This window comes from Lagopus leucura, unplaced genomic scaffold, assembly GCF_019238085.1.
Source record: "Lagopus leucura isolate 7727_CA_CO unplaced genomic scaffold, USGS_WTPT01 Super-Scaffold_100002, whole genome shotgun sequence".
NCBI classification, from domain to species: domain Eukaryota; kingdom Metazoa; phylum Chordata; class Aves; order Galliformes; family Phasianidae; genus Lagopus; species Lagopus leucura.
Window position 1 is genome coordinate 42,903,648 of NW_024962263.1, and position 18,064 is coordinate 42,921,711.

Genomic DNA, 18,064 nt, shown 5'->3' on the forward strand with positions numbered 1-18,064 from the left:
AGACAGACTTTTGTTTTCCTTACAGCAACATGATCTATCAGGTAATGTTTTCCAGCTGATACAAGCATGGCTGATCTGAAACACTGTGGCTTCTCAACAGGCAGCAGCTTGGGAAAATTTACGGTAAAAACATAGCAGTAATACCATTCACAGCCATGCTGCCTTCTCCCCCACCCCATGAAAGATGCACAAAATTTCAGACCCTGAAGCATCTCATCTACCTTTTCGTCATCATGTATCAAAAAAAAAAAAAAAAAAAAAAAGCCAGAAACTGATCAGAAAATCCTAAACCAGAAAGAAACTGGTTATGCCCCATTAAAATTATTATTCACAACAGAAATAAGGTTATCACATTTACAGATTATGTAACTATACTAGAATTTGGAAGAATTCTTACTTTTTTACTTCTTCTTCTGTTCCCAGATGAGCAACAACTACAGTTAGGTGCATAGTCTGAACAGGAATAAAAGCTCTCAACAAGTCAGGCTCCTTTGTGAATATGAGCTCTTGGACATCTTCAATTCTATCCAAAATCTGCAATGCAGTAAATAGAAAACAGCAAAGTAAAATATTATTCTGGAGTGCCCAAGTATTGCAGGGAAAAAAAAATATGTAATAGAGAAAGCTGAAGCATCTCACACACAAAAATACAGACCCAGTTTGAGTCCAACTGCAAAACCAAAATCCATCCCCACACTCCCCAAGATCTATTACATAACATTCAGATTCAGCTCCTAGGTTAGCTTTTCCACCAATGGATTGATCTGTTTTCCCTTTTTAAGCCTGCAGGCTAAACACATAGCTCTCATGTGAGCCAGCACCCTAGATCTTAAACTAGGTCTGGATCTGACTCTAAGCACATTTGAATAAAACTCACAGCAGTGTGTAAATATTAATGCTATCATCATGCAGTAGTCAGCTCTTAATAGACTAGGAAATTGAATAGCATTCCCATAATTAATCTGACACCATTTTCTGATTACAAGTTTGATCACAGATTAAACTGATGTCTCTTCCCAAAAGGAAGCTAACAGCAAATAAAGTAGATCAGTTTGATAAACATGCTGCTGTCCAACTTTATGCTTTCCAGAGCTGCATGGCTCTTATGAGTCCATCCATGACTTTTCCTCAAGTGGCTCCAACCAGAGATTGCAAAGAAAGGCTTTCTTTTTGTAGCAGTCTGTTAAGTTTTAGAAACAAATCACAGAAAAAGGCAGGTGGGAAAAGAATTCAGTCACTCAAGGACTAAGCACCTGGTAAAAGCCATCATACAGATATTTGTGGATTTTCAGACTATTACAGCGAGCACATGCTGGCTTACATGCCTAGATGCTCACATATGTTAGAGCTCTTCATTCTTGCATAGGCTGAAACAGCTGGGTCAATGTTTATTTTTCCCCAGTGTTTTTACATAAAGCTTTGGCAGTTGTGCAGACCCGTGAACAACATCACAACCTGGACAGTAGAATAAATTAGTGTAAATAACAGGATAAAGCCAGATACAATTAAGACAACTCATTTGAAGATATGAACAGTGAGCCCTTTCAATCCAGACTGATAGTAAATTTATTACTATGATAAAAATACAGTTGAAAAGACTCCTAAGACATTTCCTACTGTAACTGAGGGACAATTTATTATTGCCTGCTACTTTCAGCATATTTGCCTAGATCCTGAAAACAGCAGGAATCAAGATATTTGACCACACAAGCTAGAAACCTTTACTTCAACAGAATAGGACGAGCACTGTCAGCAATTCCACAAGACAGTCTCACACTTCCCCCTTCTACAATCTTTCCAAGAATACAATTGAAAGATGACCTTTCTGCCTCCTCAGTTTGAGGATCAGACAACTAAGAAGTCAAACTTGAGTGAAACTCCTTCACAGAGATATCTGATGGTTGCAAAACAGTTTTCATTATTTTCTTACCGTTTTTTGTCAGTGGGCAAGCTTCACAAAAGCATGTTCAGAGCTTTCTGCCTCTTCTCTAATAGAAAATGTCAAGTATTCTTATACCTTTGTGCTTTGGAAGGGTTTGTTGAATCAGTTTGTAACATTTTCCTATAATACTGTGTTTTTAATGGGATTATTTTATTTATTTGGAGTGGGAGACAGGAAGGAAGCACTGGTAAAAATACTGAAAGTTTCAGACTACAAAGTAAATCCACCCCAACCCACTGCTGGAAGCTGGCGTCCTGCCTCCTGAAACACACAAAAGGAAAGGGCTGATGCATCCACCAGGATTGCAACAGGGTTTTTCCCTTTGTTCTGTTGAAAAGGAAGAAAACACAGACAAGCCCTCAGCCCTATTATCAGGGGAGCTCTCAAAATCACTATATACGTATGTATGCATTCACACACTTACCATATGAAAATACCAGGCCTACAGCACTGGCAACAGCATCCTTACCCTGTTCCCTGACACAGACCCTTACTCAGGTCTGTCAGTCACTGCTACTGTTGAAGGTTGGCCCTTAAAGGAGCATAAACTCCAAATATATTGGGCAGAGTAACTAGCTAGAGACATCAGAGAGCTGCCAGATTACCAGAGCTGCTGTAAAACCAAGGAAATCTGGAAGAACAGGATTGACAGAAAAGGAGAAAGGTAGAAGTGACACTCAGAACTATACAGGATGCAGTTACAGGCCATATATTAGGGCACTCAAATCTCATTAAATAGCAGTATAAATTAAGCATTCATGGTTTTTTTTCCAAGCTCTCATGTTTTTTTCCCCCTATGATCTCACTCCTCAGATTACATGCAGATTCATTCCTAGTTGCCAGCCTCTATTTATTCTTTGCCCACTGCTTACCCATCTGTTCCTCTGCCAGCATTGTCTTCCAGCTTACACAGTTATTTTTCTTTCCTGGAATTTGTCTTCTCAATGTGCTCTGCACTTTCGTTCACCTCTCAAAAGAGTCATACGTAGGAATAACTGAAAGTTATATGGGTCCATCCCCCAGATAACCTTCAGTAATTATTTCACTCAGGACAAAGCCAAAGAAAATAATTGCCTATGAACAGGAAGGCACCTTTGAACATCTCCCCTAACACATACATGAGAGTTTCTACATTTAACTATGGTCAAAAACAAACTCAAAAGCCTTACAGAGCAAGCCACTGCAACTTCTCACACTGGGGAAAGAAATTACAAAAGATGTATAATAGAAACAGTCATCCTATTTAATTGTTGCATTTTAGAATTGTAAATTCAGTTGCCCCAAATACTGTACAGAAGCCTAAACTAAAAAAAAAAAAAAAAAAAAAAAAAAGATCTGTAACAAACAATAACAAACAACAGTAATTTATTAAAGAACACTATAAGCTAATGCAGGAGCTGGTGGCCAAGGGGTATATTTCCACATCTACAGAGCTAACATTCAGATTTCGCATTTTATGTTTTGCAGGAAAAGACCTCAAGAAACATAGTCATTATGAATATTAATATTAATAGTTCACACTACTAACACTGTTTTAGCTGCACTCATGCCAGGACACAGCAGTCTGTGATTCAAATCATAACTTCCCTCGACCAAGTGTAATAGCATCATTTTTATTTTTAATACTTCCAACTCGAAGCTTGTCTTTATTTCTTCTTCATAGTACATTTGTGTGCACAGTAAGGGGTCAAGAAAAGGCTGAAGAGAGTGTGGTGAGTGCTAGTACAGAGCAGAGGGCTCTGTCTGCTTTTGCACACTGAGAAACTAAGATAATACTGTCAGCAAGTCAACTGTTGGGGGAAGGCTGAATGGCATAAGACTTCCCAGTAGAAGTACCAAATCTGGGACTGAAGCATTCTGTTTCTGTCTTTCACAAGATTACATGAGCTTCAAAACACAGCAGCTGAAAAGGGATGAGGAGCTCAAAGGAAGCCAAGTCTTCTCCCTTATATTAAAAAGAGAAAAATGGATGATAGTATGCATAAGTTCACAGAATCATAGGGGTTGGAAGACACCTCTGGAGATCATCTAGTCCAATCCCCTATGTTAGAGGCTCCAAATCAGCACTACATAAGTAGTTACAGAGTAAAGTGTGAAACCGTTCTCCAGCTCTCACAGTGTCTTTGTATCATAAGACTTTTCACGACAATCCTAGTACTGCAAGGCTAGCCTGACATATTTCAGAAATACCATCTGTGTTAACCAGGAATGTTTCAGAACCCTCACAAAACCTCTAGAAGAAATTACTTATGCTTATTTCTGCTGTTTGTTGCTGTTTAACAACGTGAAGGTGAAAAAAATCTGTTGCTTTCTCAACATTTCAGAAACATTGAAATCACAGAATATACATGGATGAAATACAAGCATGCACACTCTACTTGTGGGTTCCTGGAATTAACTGTCTACCTAAGGTTTCAGGATAAGTTTGAGGGCAAGAGAGGAGAATAGATCAACATCTCCCTTTCCGTAATGGAAGAAAACTCTCATCCTCCACTTACCTAATGAGGTTCAACAAGGCCAAGTGCAGGGTGCTGCACTTCGGTCAAGGCAATCCCAGATGTAAGTACAGACTGGGAGAACAACTGACTGAGAACAGCCCCACAGAGAAGAACTTGTGGGTTCTGATGGACAAAAATCTAGACGTGAGCCAGCAGTTAACTCTTGCAGCCCAAAAGGCCAGCTATACCCTGGGCTGCATCAAAAGGAGGGTGGGTAGGTAGCAGGGAAAAGAAAGGGATTCTTCCTCTCTACTCTGCCTTCATGGGACCACATCCTGAGTACTGCATCCAGACCTGCACAAGGAAGACGCAGCTGTTGGAGTGGGTCCAGGGAACAGCCATGAAGATGCTCAGAAGGCTGGAGCTCCCTTCCTATGACAAAAGGCTGAGGGGATTAGGCTTGTTTAGCTTGGGGAAGACTCTAGATAGATCTCACTGCAGTCTTTCAGTACTGGAGGAGAGTTTATAAACAGAAGAGGGACCAGCTTCTTATATGGGCAGACAGTTACAGGACAAGGGGGAATGCTTTCAAACTAAAAGAAGGGAGAATTAAGTTGGATGTTAGGAAGAAAGTTTCTATTCAGAAGGCAGTGGGGCCCAGACACAGCTGCCCAGAGAAGCCCCATCCCTGGAGGTGCTCAAGGCCAGGGTGAATGGGGAACCAGTCAGTTGAGTTGCTAGGCAGCAGCCCTGCCAGCAGGCAGCAGCAGGGTGGGACTAGGTGAGCCTTGAGATCCCTTCCAGTCTAAAACTTTCTTTGATTTTATGATAACTCTCCAATTCAGTGGGGAAGGAAGTGAACAAATTAATTTTGGTCTTCTCTGCACTAAATACAGCTTTAAAACAACGTAGGAAGGAACAACTCAAGACAGTGAAAGCCGCTGCTTTCTTTTAGAAAAAAATATTACAGAATAGATTATACTATTGCAGAGACTTACCAATCAGACCTTGTGAGAATAAAATAACAATCTTTTTTATTGCACTGGTAGTGTAGCAAAGTCTTGCTATTCTATGCTTTTTAACAAGCTTAGAGACATTTCTTATTTACGGCTTTTACAGTTTGCTGGAACAACAAATTAAAAATACCTGGTCATTTGTTATTGGTATAGAGACAAAGTAATTTGGAGTCTCTCGTGGGCGCTTCCTAAGCACTTGCTCCTGGCCTTCTTGTTGATCTTCAGTCACCCCTTTGGGGCCTTCTTGGCCATCACCTTGGCCCTGTTCCATCTTTGTATCTCTTTGACTTTCCTGCTGCAGTGATAGGTCTGCTTTCAGCTCTTCCTCCTTTTGGTTTTGATCATATAGCTGATCTGTCACCTCAACGTGCAGGCCTGCTTTGTTTTCAGCCTGCATCTCCGTTACTTCTTCTCTCCCATCTTCTTGGCTTTGTCCATGCTGGAATTTTAACACCTTTCCTTCTTGATCCTGCTTTTGGCTATGAGCTCCCTGTGGAACCAACTCCATCACAGCCAGTTCTCTCTTGCCTTCAGATCTTGCTATTGAATCTCCTTGATTTTCATTTAGTGTCTGCTGCTCTCCGTTCTCTAATATTTCCTCACCTTGGTCCTGCATACAGCTCACCTTTTTCGGCTCACAGCCAAAGTGCATCTGTACAGTGACCTTGAGATCAGTTCCTCCTCGTCTCTGCACCTTTGGCTGTACCTGCACAGTAACTTGCGGGAGAGCTGTTTCTTTGCCCTGCTGCTCTAACTGCAACTGTACAGTCACATCTGGCATCTCCCACTGTGGGCTCAGCTTCTGAGGCTGTACCTGTACTGTCATCTCTGGAGCTTCCCATCCCTCGCCCAATTTCTGAAGCCTCACCTGTACAGTCACTTCCAGGGCCTCCCGCCCCTTGTCCACTTGTTGTGGTTTCATGTTTAGGGCCATGCCTCCTTGCACTGTTTGATTCTGCTGCTGGATATGCTCTGCACCTACCCCCTAAGGCTGCTGACCATGGGCCAATGTCTGTGGCTGTACTGCTGGGAGACAGCCTTCTCCTTGGCCCTGCTGTACTGGAGAGCACACTTGCTGAAATCCCTCAGGACTGCCACCCACTTGAGCCTGCTCCTGGACTAAATGTCTTTTTATGATATTAATCCTACAATGCCAAAGTTTTCTCCTCCCAGTTCAGAGCTTCACTGAGATCTTGTTCTTTCTTCAGGACTTGAAGTTATTTTTTTACGGAACTGGAAAAATAAAGAAAAGAATCCATCAGCTAACAAGAAAAGATGACTTAGATTAGTTCAGTCTGGACTCAGGTCTGCTGAACTCAAAACTCACTGCAAGAAGCACCAGTTATGCCAAATAGTTCAAACAAAACGAAAAACCAACAAGAACAAACCACTCAACCATGAAGAGCCTACTTCTAGATTAGACTGCTACCTCTATTGCATTCTCTCTTCTGCTCAACTTTTTTTTTCTTCATATTTTAAGGTGGGAGTATAATGTTGAATAGCACATGGTGGTATATAAACAAAGACCTCATTAAAGAGACTGAGAGAGTGTTACCTGAACAAAGTTACCTAAAGAGATCCAGATTAAGATAACGTGAGCCAAGTACTCAGAAATTGACTATATCCTGAATCAACTTTGCCCATCAGGCTCTGGTCATCTTTAAGTGCAACATAGTCTGATCTGATCAGAACAGCACACACTACTTTTCTCTTCCCCACTCCCTCCTGCACCCTTAAATGTACATTTGTGTATTTATGCTCAAAATTCTACCATTCCCTCCTTTACCTTAATATCTCCCATTCATCCTATCACATTTCCTTCTCCACTACAATAAGGTTTCATGACTTCCCTCACCCACAGTATTCAGACACAAGCAGTAAAGGCAGCAAGAGTCCAAAGATTTTTGCTACTTGTTTCCATTGCATTCTCCTTAGAAATCCAAAGAACCAAAGATATTTTCTCAATCAGATTAACAGTTATAATGTAAATAAAAGACCCTTGGATGGCAGGTGCAATGAACAGCAGTACCACAAAGGAAGACATCTAAGCAAGTAAATTATAACCTTCCTAAACTTCAAAATCCTTTCAAGTCATGAGAACACTCGTTTTTCCCCTGAACCTATGAAGACATGGGCACAGACCTGCCCTCCAGTGCAACTTAAGTGTTTGTTCAAAGTTCACAGGAAGACCAGAAATTCCAACCCCACAAAACCCACATCCACAAAAAAAAAAAACAAAAAAAAACAAAAAAAAAACCACTAAATATGCAAAATCTGGAAAATTCATACAGTAGCTACATATTTTGGTATTAGGCAACTCAAGCCACAGGTAATACGGCTCTCCCACTATTTGAAAAAAATATTCTGCAGTAGGCTGAAAGTGTGAGGCTTCACAAGCTTCCCTGCTCCTCATAAACACAGAATAACCATGTCAGTTCTGTGTTTGTGCCCACAGTAGGGATTCAGTGGGGATTCTTCAGGTTGTTAGATTTGTGATGAAGAACTACTCATACTGAGGCTAAAAGGAGTACATAGGCATGAACTTCACAGCATAATAGAAACTTTGTTGATATTAACATCCAACTAGTCTCTTCAATTTTACAGTACTTGTTCTGAACTATTTTGCTCTCTTAAAACTGTATTCTTCATACACGCATCAACAAAATTTTTTGTTGATATCTTCACCACCTAAAAAGAATAAGAGAAGCATCTGTTACCCAACCAACATCATTCACAAGCTCATAGACTTTACAGACATTCCATGCTGTCAACAAGCCTAGAATTAAGGGCTCAGGGGGAGAGAAGATGTCACAAAAGTTAAGCCCTCATATTAGCATCAGCCAACATGCCATGCCATCCCACATTATTCAGGACATATAGAAGACTTGTGAGAAGAACAGTGCCAGATACGTATTATACCCATGCCCTAACATTTCCATACATCTTTCAAGAAAATTTTCTGCCTCTGCTTAGTACAACTTGAGCTCCTCAGAGGCTGATGAAGTAGTAGCATCCTGGTCCTTCAAACAGTTTAGAACCTGTGATTAAAATAAACAAAAACAGTTGCTGGAGATCCTGACTGATAGCATTGCTGAAGGCTTAAAGTTGCCTGCCTCCCCTGCAGACCCATTTAACCCAGGTGACAACACCAAACAGTTGTCTTCCCTGAGTGAGTCAAATAGTTGTGAGCCAACTGCTGAAGACTAATGCAACCTACACAAGTAAGAAAAGTTCCTGCTCCTGTATTACATCAGAACCCCTGGTCATAGGGGCACCTGAATAAAACTGGAAGACCACCCAACCACATCCATAATGTGAACTGAGGACAGGTCTTTCATCAGATACTACCAAAGTCACAGATTTTAGCTTTAGACATCTGCAGCCTTGAAACAGCAAATGCACAAGCTCAAAGGGAAGATCTCTCTACCCCAAGTTCCACATCCAAAGAAGCATTTCTGACTTGTGCAACTCTCAAAGTAACCTAATCCAGAAATACCCAAAAAGAAAATCTGGTATGTCCCACACTCCTGTAGACATTTACTTAGGCTAAGACCTTAGTCTACCCTCTTTACTTCTCACATCAAGTTATGGGAATCAAATGCTCAATGCAGTTGACAACAGATAGTTAAACTCCATTGCTCTAAGCTTTATTTCTTAGAGTGAGACAATTCTTGGATCAATTGATAGCATTGCCACAATTGCACTGTTAAACTACCACACAAAAGAGAAACTCCAGCGGCCACACAACATTTGTTTCCAACCAGAAACAAATTTCTTGCACTCCAGGGAATTACCACTGGCAACTCACTGGAAACTGGAGAGGGGGATACACTGCTCCAGTATCTCTGAAGTATGACACTAAGTTCTGCTGCAGCCACCCTGCCTCATGCAAATTGCCTCCCTGAGCAGAATATAAGTCATAGCAAGCTTTTACAAAATTCTGCTTCATCAGATAGTTCTGAAATTCCTGAATTGTTTGAAAGATACTGACATGCAGATTTCCTGTTTCTGATCCAGGAAATTCAAAATAGAAGTCTCTTAATGGGCCTTGCTTTCTTCCCCAAATCATTCCTTTTGTTAATGTCTTGCAGCAGAGCAGGATGCTAATGCAATCCATAAACCTAGGACAGGGATTGCCTCCAATGTCCCAAGAGGCTGTCTGGGATAAAGGGCAAATTCACCAAGATCCTTTTCAAGCATAAGCATCTGCCCACCTCTCAGGCCCTACCCTTAATATGAAATGCCATGTGGAGCCATAGCACTCACACTACATTGCTCTTCTCAATAAAGCTGTCAGTTTATTGAAATATTCAGATGTGCATGAGGTAGAAGGAACTTGAAACAAGACCTGAGCACAGCAGGAAAGTTTTTGCTATCTCATTTGCTAGCAACATTCACCTAGAACATTTAACTCATCCAACCATAACAAGACTGTAGTTGCAGAAGTGACATTCCCCAAAATCTGTTCATTTTATATCTATTAAATCTAAATTAATCTAGACCAGAAGAAGTACAGAGTTTATTGCAGCTGAGTTTCTCATTCTTACTGGTTTATTACACTTTCCTAAGTGTGAAATTCTGTCACAGCTGACAAGAAATAATACAAGGAGTAAGGAACTAAGTTTAAATACAATAAGTCATCTGTAGCTAAAATCAAATTGCACAGAACTTGTTTTCTCTGAAGCATTTTTATCCTGTTTTATCTTATCTTTTGGTAGAGGTCTAACATAATAGGAAGGGGTAGGGTAGAAGAGCATGTGGGAATAGAGAGTTCCAGTTAAATAACACTAGAAGGGAGTGTGTGAGCAAAGAACTCCACAATCCCAGCCCTGCATGTAATCTCATCATGCTTTAAACCCAATTCATTTTGGCTGGAGAAAATTCATCTGCTGCCTTCTTGTTAAGTGTTAATCAAGAAGCACTGAGGTGCTAAAGGTTCTTGACATTAATTCTAGCTCCATCTCCCCAGTACAAAAGTAGAAAAATCAGGCAACTCACACCTCTCTGTCGAAACTGATGCATATTTGATGCTATCTACCTTCACCTCTCAGTAATCCAAGTAAAGACGTAGGTTGTTTCAAGTTTATTTAAGAGAAGACTACCAACTCCTTACCAAGAAGTTTGTTATAAATTCAGAGTTCATTGACTTGCAAAGGTGAACACAAAGGGATAGAGGATGAAAACACAACAGAAGCTATGAAATGAATATATATGGTTAATAGAAAGACATTTGAGTGATACGCCCACTGTTCATAAAGGCAACACGCATCTTGTGGAGACATTTTTTCCTCTTAGTGACTCATTACAATTCAACACATTGTCAGAGCACACTGAATGAATTGTTCCCAGAGAACAGATGAAAGATAAGGAAGACTTGATTTGTATTTAATGATCCACCATTATCATACCTGTATGTGGGCAGAGTTTCAGCTTTCTTATGTAGTACACATATAGTAGTGATCACGGCATCTCACCATGGTGATCACCACTACCTAACTGAAAAGGAAAGAAAGTTTTTCCCAGAAGCGGAGGTTATTGGATTTTAAACAACTGTGGGTAGCCTGCTTTATTATCTGTCCTTTAAACACTATAATTAGTAAAGATGTTAAATATGCAAGATAAACTATCTTCCCTGTAATATACACATTTCCTTGTAAGTTGTAGTGATTACACATGCTGTATTAAAAAGTCTGTAGAAATATCTTTATACGACTGAAATCACACAATAGCACCACTATCCTATTTCAACAAAATTGGTACACCCATGAAAAGTCTCTTAATCATTATTTCTTCTATTAAGATCTGAGCAGATATTAAACACCAATTATCTTTGATACTGTACTGATCTTTAATGTACAACAGAAGGTGAAATCCTGTACTTTCTTATCTGGTTTAAACTGTAATTCCCCATGCCCTATGTGAAATAAAACTTTATTAAGGTGTAATTCATTTAGTCTGCATTTCAAATTGCATCTCTGTACTCCCTAGAATGAAACTAGGTTGTTACCCGAGATTAATTTAATGTTATTTGCATAAGATAATCAGTTAGCACACACTTGAGATTACTCTGATTTTAGTAGGCATATCATTTATGCAAACAAAAATCATTCTTTAGAAAAGTAAGATTCAATCAGTTCTGATGCACAAGAATCAGAAATACCAGGATCAAAGTAATAATTAAAAGAGGATACAGTTACACACAATTAGTTGCTCATCAGCAGACCTTGCAGGCCTGTCCTGTATTGCTCCTTCACAAGGAAGACTCCTAAGACAGATGGGAATCTCCCATGGCCAATTTGGAAGCACCTCCCAACACCATAAGCAAGTTTTCCTCTACACCTGGTCAGCCCCACTTGCCACCAGCTCAGCCAGACCCAGCAATGCCATGACCATTTCCATGTGACACCAGAACTCCTACAGAACCTATGAAACATCTTCCCCATCACCAAGCCAGCTCCATGCAGTAGTTACCTTCTTCCCTCTCCCCACCTGCTTCTTTGTTTCTTTCAAAGCCATGCAAAAGCAACATTACCAGCTTTACACCAAAACCTGTAACTGTGGCTCTGATAATGTGCTGTCCAGATACTGTCCCATTAATCCATTACAGAAAATTTCTCACTGCAGTCCTACAGATTCCATCATCTCAGCAATATCTCACAAGCCAGAATATTATTCTAGGTGTTTGCTTTCCATCAATTAAGGAGATAATCTTTAATCAGAAATACAGTTCATCAGTCAGAAATACAGATACATCATCACATCACTCCTGCCTGTACTTATAATAGCCTGTAGTGATAACCAGCCACAACTTTAAAGATTTTATTGCCTGCAACCTTAAGGGTTTACTCAGACTAATGGCTCTTCTTAAGTACCTCATATCCACTTTGAAAAGCCAATAGCGATTATTTGCTCCTTAAAAAAAATATTCTCCAAATATTATTGCAGTACCTGGAAGTCTCCATCATAAATGATTCAGTACCAAACTCTGTAGAGAGAGTGCAGCTAAGCCTTCATTACCCAATTTAACTTATGCATATTTCCAAACTCAGCACAAGCATCCAGGCCACTTGCCATCAGGTACCAAGTTCATGCCTGCCAATAGCCTCACTAATCAGACTAGCAGTTTGTGTAACAAGAGCAAAGCACTCAGTTTTCAGTGTTTTTTAGGCTAGAATTGCACATGGCAGAACGCAGACTGGACAAATCAACTCTCAACCTGAATTTAAAAACTACCCTATCTTGTTTGTTTTCACTCACCCAGGGACCAGAGTTGATTTTTTTTTTTTTTTTGAAAAAGCAAACAAACAAAAAAAAAAAAAACAACAACAACAAAAAAAAAAACCTGCAACAATTTTGCAAGTTACACTTGTGATGGATTTACTTTACTAACTTATTTTTCTTCAAGCTGGGTTGGTATGTTTCTAATTGCCTGAAAGAGGCAGTAAGAGTCACCGTTTGACCAAGTACTTTATGCATAAGGCCTGTTTCACAAGCTCTGTATCATCAGGAAGTAAATGAAAATTATGCAGCATTCAAGCAGTTCTGAGAACATTACACTTGTGGTATATACACAGAGGTTTTATGTCAGTTAAGTATTGCTTTGCAAAAAAAGACTCCTGTTAAACATTCTTTAATTCTGTATTGAGGTTTTGAAACAGTATTTCCTATTCTTCAGTTGGAACAATGCATCAGTCTGTACCGGGCAGAGTAACTCAGAATATTTTTCAATAATGTATAACAATCTGTGTTTTTACATATCTCCTTGGGATGTGAAAGGCTTGAATAATAAAAGCTAATCTTGTGTATTGGTGCAAATACAACTAACCACTGAGTTGCAACTTTGGATGATTCTTCTGCTGTGTAAACAAAAGCTTCTGCAGAGTCACTCCCATTGCAGTTTACCCTGCACTGCAGACCTATTTAGATTGGAAAGCAAATGCTTATCTTTCCAGTCTCCCTATTCAACAGGACCCAGTAAAATTAGTGCACAGGTTTAGTGCATGAAAATGCTGCTGATTCACTAAGCAGCTCATATTATGCATATGTTCTGTTAGAGCAACACAGATCCTTCTTTCAAATGTGATATAAAAGCAGAAGGGTAGAAACTATAATGCAAGAGGCAGCTAGTGCAATGCCATATGGAAGTAGAGAAATAAAGATATCAGCACTTGGCAAATCTCCTCTTACATTTCACATTCATATGCTCACCACATTTAGACACAAAGAGTGTATCTAACACTCCAACACCAGAAGAGAGTGTTTTGGTTGTTTTTCCCCATTCTTCAAAGAAACATGCTTTTACAGACATGTCCCTGTATAGCAATAATAAGCTTTCCTTAGCAAATTAATAATGCCACATTGGTAATATGCACTTCGGATTAAAGCCAGAAATAGTAACTATCATGCAATTTCACTACAGAACAGTGAACTGTCACAGTTGTGCAAGTATCAGTTAGCAACTCAATTTATAGAATCGCTCAGGTTGGAAAAGAACTTAAAGATCAAGTCCAACCATGACACTACCTTTATGTCCTGAAAACACATGGCAGGGCAATTGAACAGAGCAAGGAGTATTTGGGATTCTTGACTGTTATCAGCAAAGTAATTTCCTTCTGAAATTGAAGGACAGTTATTGAGTATAAAGAAAACAGTTATCTTTAAAGCTCCTTTCTCTCTATTCACTATAAATGATGCCCATTAAGTTTTCCAAGTTTCCCTTGCACTTTTCTGTTTCAATTTTCTTTAAAACATTTCCACTTGTATTACTGTAGTATGTCCAACAGAGAGAGTCAAGAACTACTGCTCTTATCTCACTGAGTGCATCCTGTAACATGCTCCTGTCAAATTCTTACTACACTGCTGCTCTTTTCATCTGAGAGCAAAAAAGGCGTTTACTTCACTGACAAGGAAAGGGTAAAGAGCAGCCTATTCCCATTTCCCACCATTAAAGTATTTACTTACATGTCAAGTATAATAAGGAAAAGTTATACTGCTTTCTTGGATTTCCACTATTGCAGGATGCATTGCAAAGAAGTAAACCCTCAGTGCACATAGGGAGAAGGAACACACAGCACTCACATCGCCTTTTTCAGGATGGATGAATAAAGAAAGGATTTTGTGGTAGGATAAGTTTGGAAGGTTACCTCCAACCATTTCCTAGCAAGTTTTCTCAAAAAAGTTAAAGTCTGTTACTTAAATTCAACCTGGTACTGGTCAGCAAGAAGAGGCCTTCATAGATCAGCCATTTCTACCTCAGTGCATGGTGCTACATACATAAAGTTCAGTGCACAAAAAGATGGTAGAACAGGCAGAAAAGGAAGTTACAGCACTTTCTAGATTAGATACTCCAGTAAACAAATAAATAAGTACTTTTGAAATGACAAGATCACTTTTACAGAAATTGAAAAATATTGCTCAAACATTCAAAGGAAAGGAAAAATATTACTTAATGCTTCAAGATGAGCAATTACTATACATTTGTAGAACATACATCCATCATGCATATAGACTTATACTTTCTTTAGAAACGGCTTTGAGTTTTGCTCAGTCACTGAAAAGAGAAATAATACTACTCAATTACCAGTTCAAATATACAATAAAATGTTATTTATAGGAGCTTTGTCTTTATTATGGATTTTTACGAAGTTGTAACTTACCTTTCTTTATGAAGGAGACAAGAGAGATTACATTAAAATACAAATACTGTTAATAACAGAGCAAGGCATAATGCCATTAGGAGTTATGGAAACTGTCCCACCTTTATTCCTTCGGTTTCTGACAAGATTTTTAAAAGAAAGAGTAAGTGAACTTTTCCATCAGAATTCTGGGGTGGATTACATCTTTGCTGAGAAGAAACTAGCCCCAGTTACTGGTAAGAACTACCAGTTACAGAGCTGCTTTAGAGGCATAGAATAATCCCAGAACCTCAGAAGTCAGGCTTCTAATGAACAAGCAGCTGCACCATCAGCATGGATGAGACAAAAGCATATGATCAGTAGCTTTAGAAGCAATTTAAATAGATCGAGACATCAATGTAGTTGATCTATTTAAATTCATGAGATCATATTTGGAAACACAGAAAAGAGCTGCGGGAATATGAAACTGTTTGAATTTAGCCTTGCAGAAAATGTATCTTTTTTGAGCCTTTTCAACATCTTAGTGCAGTCTGATGCCATTACATGAAACATCAGTATGTGAAATATAGAACACTACTAACCTAGCAATTAGTGAACATTAATTACTTAAAAATGCTCTAGGTTGAAAGACGGTCATTTCTCAGAACTAAGAATACTGCAACAGGAGTCTTAAATTACGTATTGTATGCATATACAAACAGTATTTGTGCGTGCATATGCATTCGTATACACATATAACCTAAACATGAGTTTTACTCATGCAGATTATTGATGTGTTTTCTACAGTACAGTATAAATCAACTCATTTACACAGTGGAAATCCTTTACACCCTGTGTTCATATGCTTCTTTCAGAATGAAAAGGATCCCAAAAGACATCACAGAGACCAGAAAGCACTCATTTCCATTAGCAGGTTGCTGAGTATCCACAACTTCACTCTAACAGATCAGATCAAGAAACTTCAGAGCACTTCTCATCTCCCAGTATCCTCTTTTTGGCTGCCCAGATTAAGATGCCTCCTAGGGTCATGCTGGTATGGAAGCAGTTAGAAAGCCTAAGGAAAGTCACTGCAGACTTCCTGCATAGCCAAGTGAGAAAATGGCAGATTACAGGCAAGACAGTTATTCCATAGATAAAAGGGAAGCAGATTCAGACAGGCAGCAAGGCAAAATAGGCTGCCATAGATAAAGAGAGGGACAAGGATCACCTCATTTTATACTCAACCAGCATTCCCCCATCCAGCAGCAATACTGTTAACCCACAAAGCATCACTCTGGAGATTATTAAATGCTTTCATCTACAGGCCACCCTCCCGGGAGACATGCTATGAAGTACTCCAGGGGCAAGGTAGACTTGCATTACCAGTGCTCATCTGCACTTCTTGGGAAAACAAAACAGGACATTTACACTTCAAAGCTACTGATCTGGCATTTAGCCAACAGACACAAAGTTCAACTTGAAGTTGTTATCAAAGTCACATGATAAACCTGAAGAGCAATCTTAAGACTAATAGGAATTATACTATTGTTTCTGGTTGTTTTTTTGTTTGTTTTTGTTTGTTTTTGGTTTTGTTTTTTTTTTTGAAAGTTGTGTGAAAGCGAATACTGAAATATTAACACATATAGCACGCATAAATCACAAGCAAGTGGGACACTGTCATTACTATTCCCAGAAGTGGTGGCTTATTAGGCCTATTACCTAAATAGGATGATGCTATCTACTGGCTATTATTCGAGGTCTGTATCTTTTAAGACCAAGTACAGCCAACAGCAAAATATCCCAGCCTATTAAGTAGCTCCACCTTGGATGTTGATGTTTCCAGAAACATACATTAGCCAGTAACTTCATGTTTGAAGCCAACTTATTATAGAAACAGACATTAGTGAAATATTAATACAAAACATTTATTGTTATCTCCCTACCCCACCCCTTAAAAAAGGTGCCAAGAATTCAGCTCAAATAGGCAGTTTCTGCTCCTTTCAAGTTCTCTAAACACTTTGGAAGTAGATGCAATCAAAAATATTAAAAGCAAGGACTTAAAATAGGAAAGATGTAAACAATTCATGGTCTAGATTCATAGCAAACTAGAAGTCCCTACTATATTTTACATAAGTACTAACGGACAGTAACAAAGTACAACTAATACCTCAAGGAACATATCTTTAAGGAAGATTCCCTTGAAACATAAGCAGGATCATAAGCCACAGTACAGACATAATTAGCAATTAGATTTTCTGTACATATGTTACACGCTTTACTCTCACTAATAACATATTAAGACAAGACACACCATTCTATTTTCTGCTTCCTAGCACATGAAGTCTTATTACCCTTAACCATTTCCTAAATACACTAGGACAGGCCAGAGTAACTAAGTGCAACACATAAATATAACAAACTACAGCATTAAAATACATATATCTATATGTAAAACTGAATTAACTACCTACTTACCAGGAAAAGCAATACTAGCCACTTGTTCATGAATTCCTTAAAACAGAACAAACATTTTTTGCTTGTAACGCCTTTCAGGCTACACTTCCTCCAAAGCTTCCACAACTTATGCCAACTATAGGCAAAACTGTGTTCCTGGCATGAATTTTTATACCAGGTCCAATTCACATGACAGCCTTCCTCATGAATGTGAACTACCTGCACCTGTGGTGAATAAAGCAGTCATTCAGGAGAAAAACACTGAAGCTGAACTACTGAAAGTTAAAATATATCTGATAAACTAGGGAGGCAATAGGACAAACACTAACATAGCTGAAACAAGTATTTCCTCCAAAGACTGACTGCTTCAGACTGTTTTTCTTACTCAGAACATCTAGGGTTCTTGGTTACTCCCAGGTAAGTGTTAATGAATAAATGCCTAGGACTGGTTACAACCTACTTATATAAGAGTTTCTCTATCTACTTTCTTTTTCACTTTTGTCCTTTGTGTTCTTTGAAATTGTTAGAAAGTGGTTCTTGGTGGTGTTTAAAGACAAAATTAAATTGAAAAATTGCACGTGATAAAGCTTTACAGAAAAT

The 18,064-nt window shown here is 39.0% G+C and overlaps 1 protein-coding gene across 1 annotated transcript in view; it reads right to left on the bottom strand.

Moving 5' to 3' along the window:
• Positions 1–17,656, bottom strand: part of LOC122178952 — a 31,531-nt gene extending 13,875 nt beyond the window's left edge. Inside the window, exons 1-3 of the mRNA XM_042869520.1 lie at positions 17,486–17,656; positions 5,527–6,629; positions 398–534 (exon numbers count right to left, since the gene is read on the bottom strand). Coding sequence (XP_042725454.1) covers positions 398–534; positions 5,527–6,330 — 941 coding nt within the window. The 5' untranslated portion in view covers positions 6,331–6,629; positions 17,486–17,656. The remainder of the gene's footprint in view (positions 1–397; positions 535–5,526; positions 6,630–17,485) is intronic.
• Positions 17,657–18,064: the final 408 nt, after the last annotated feature.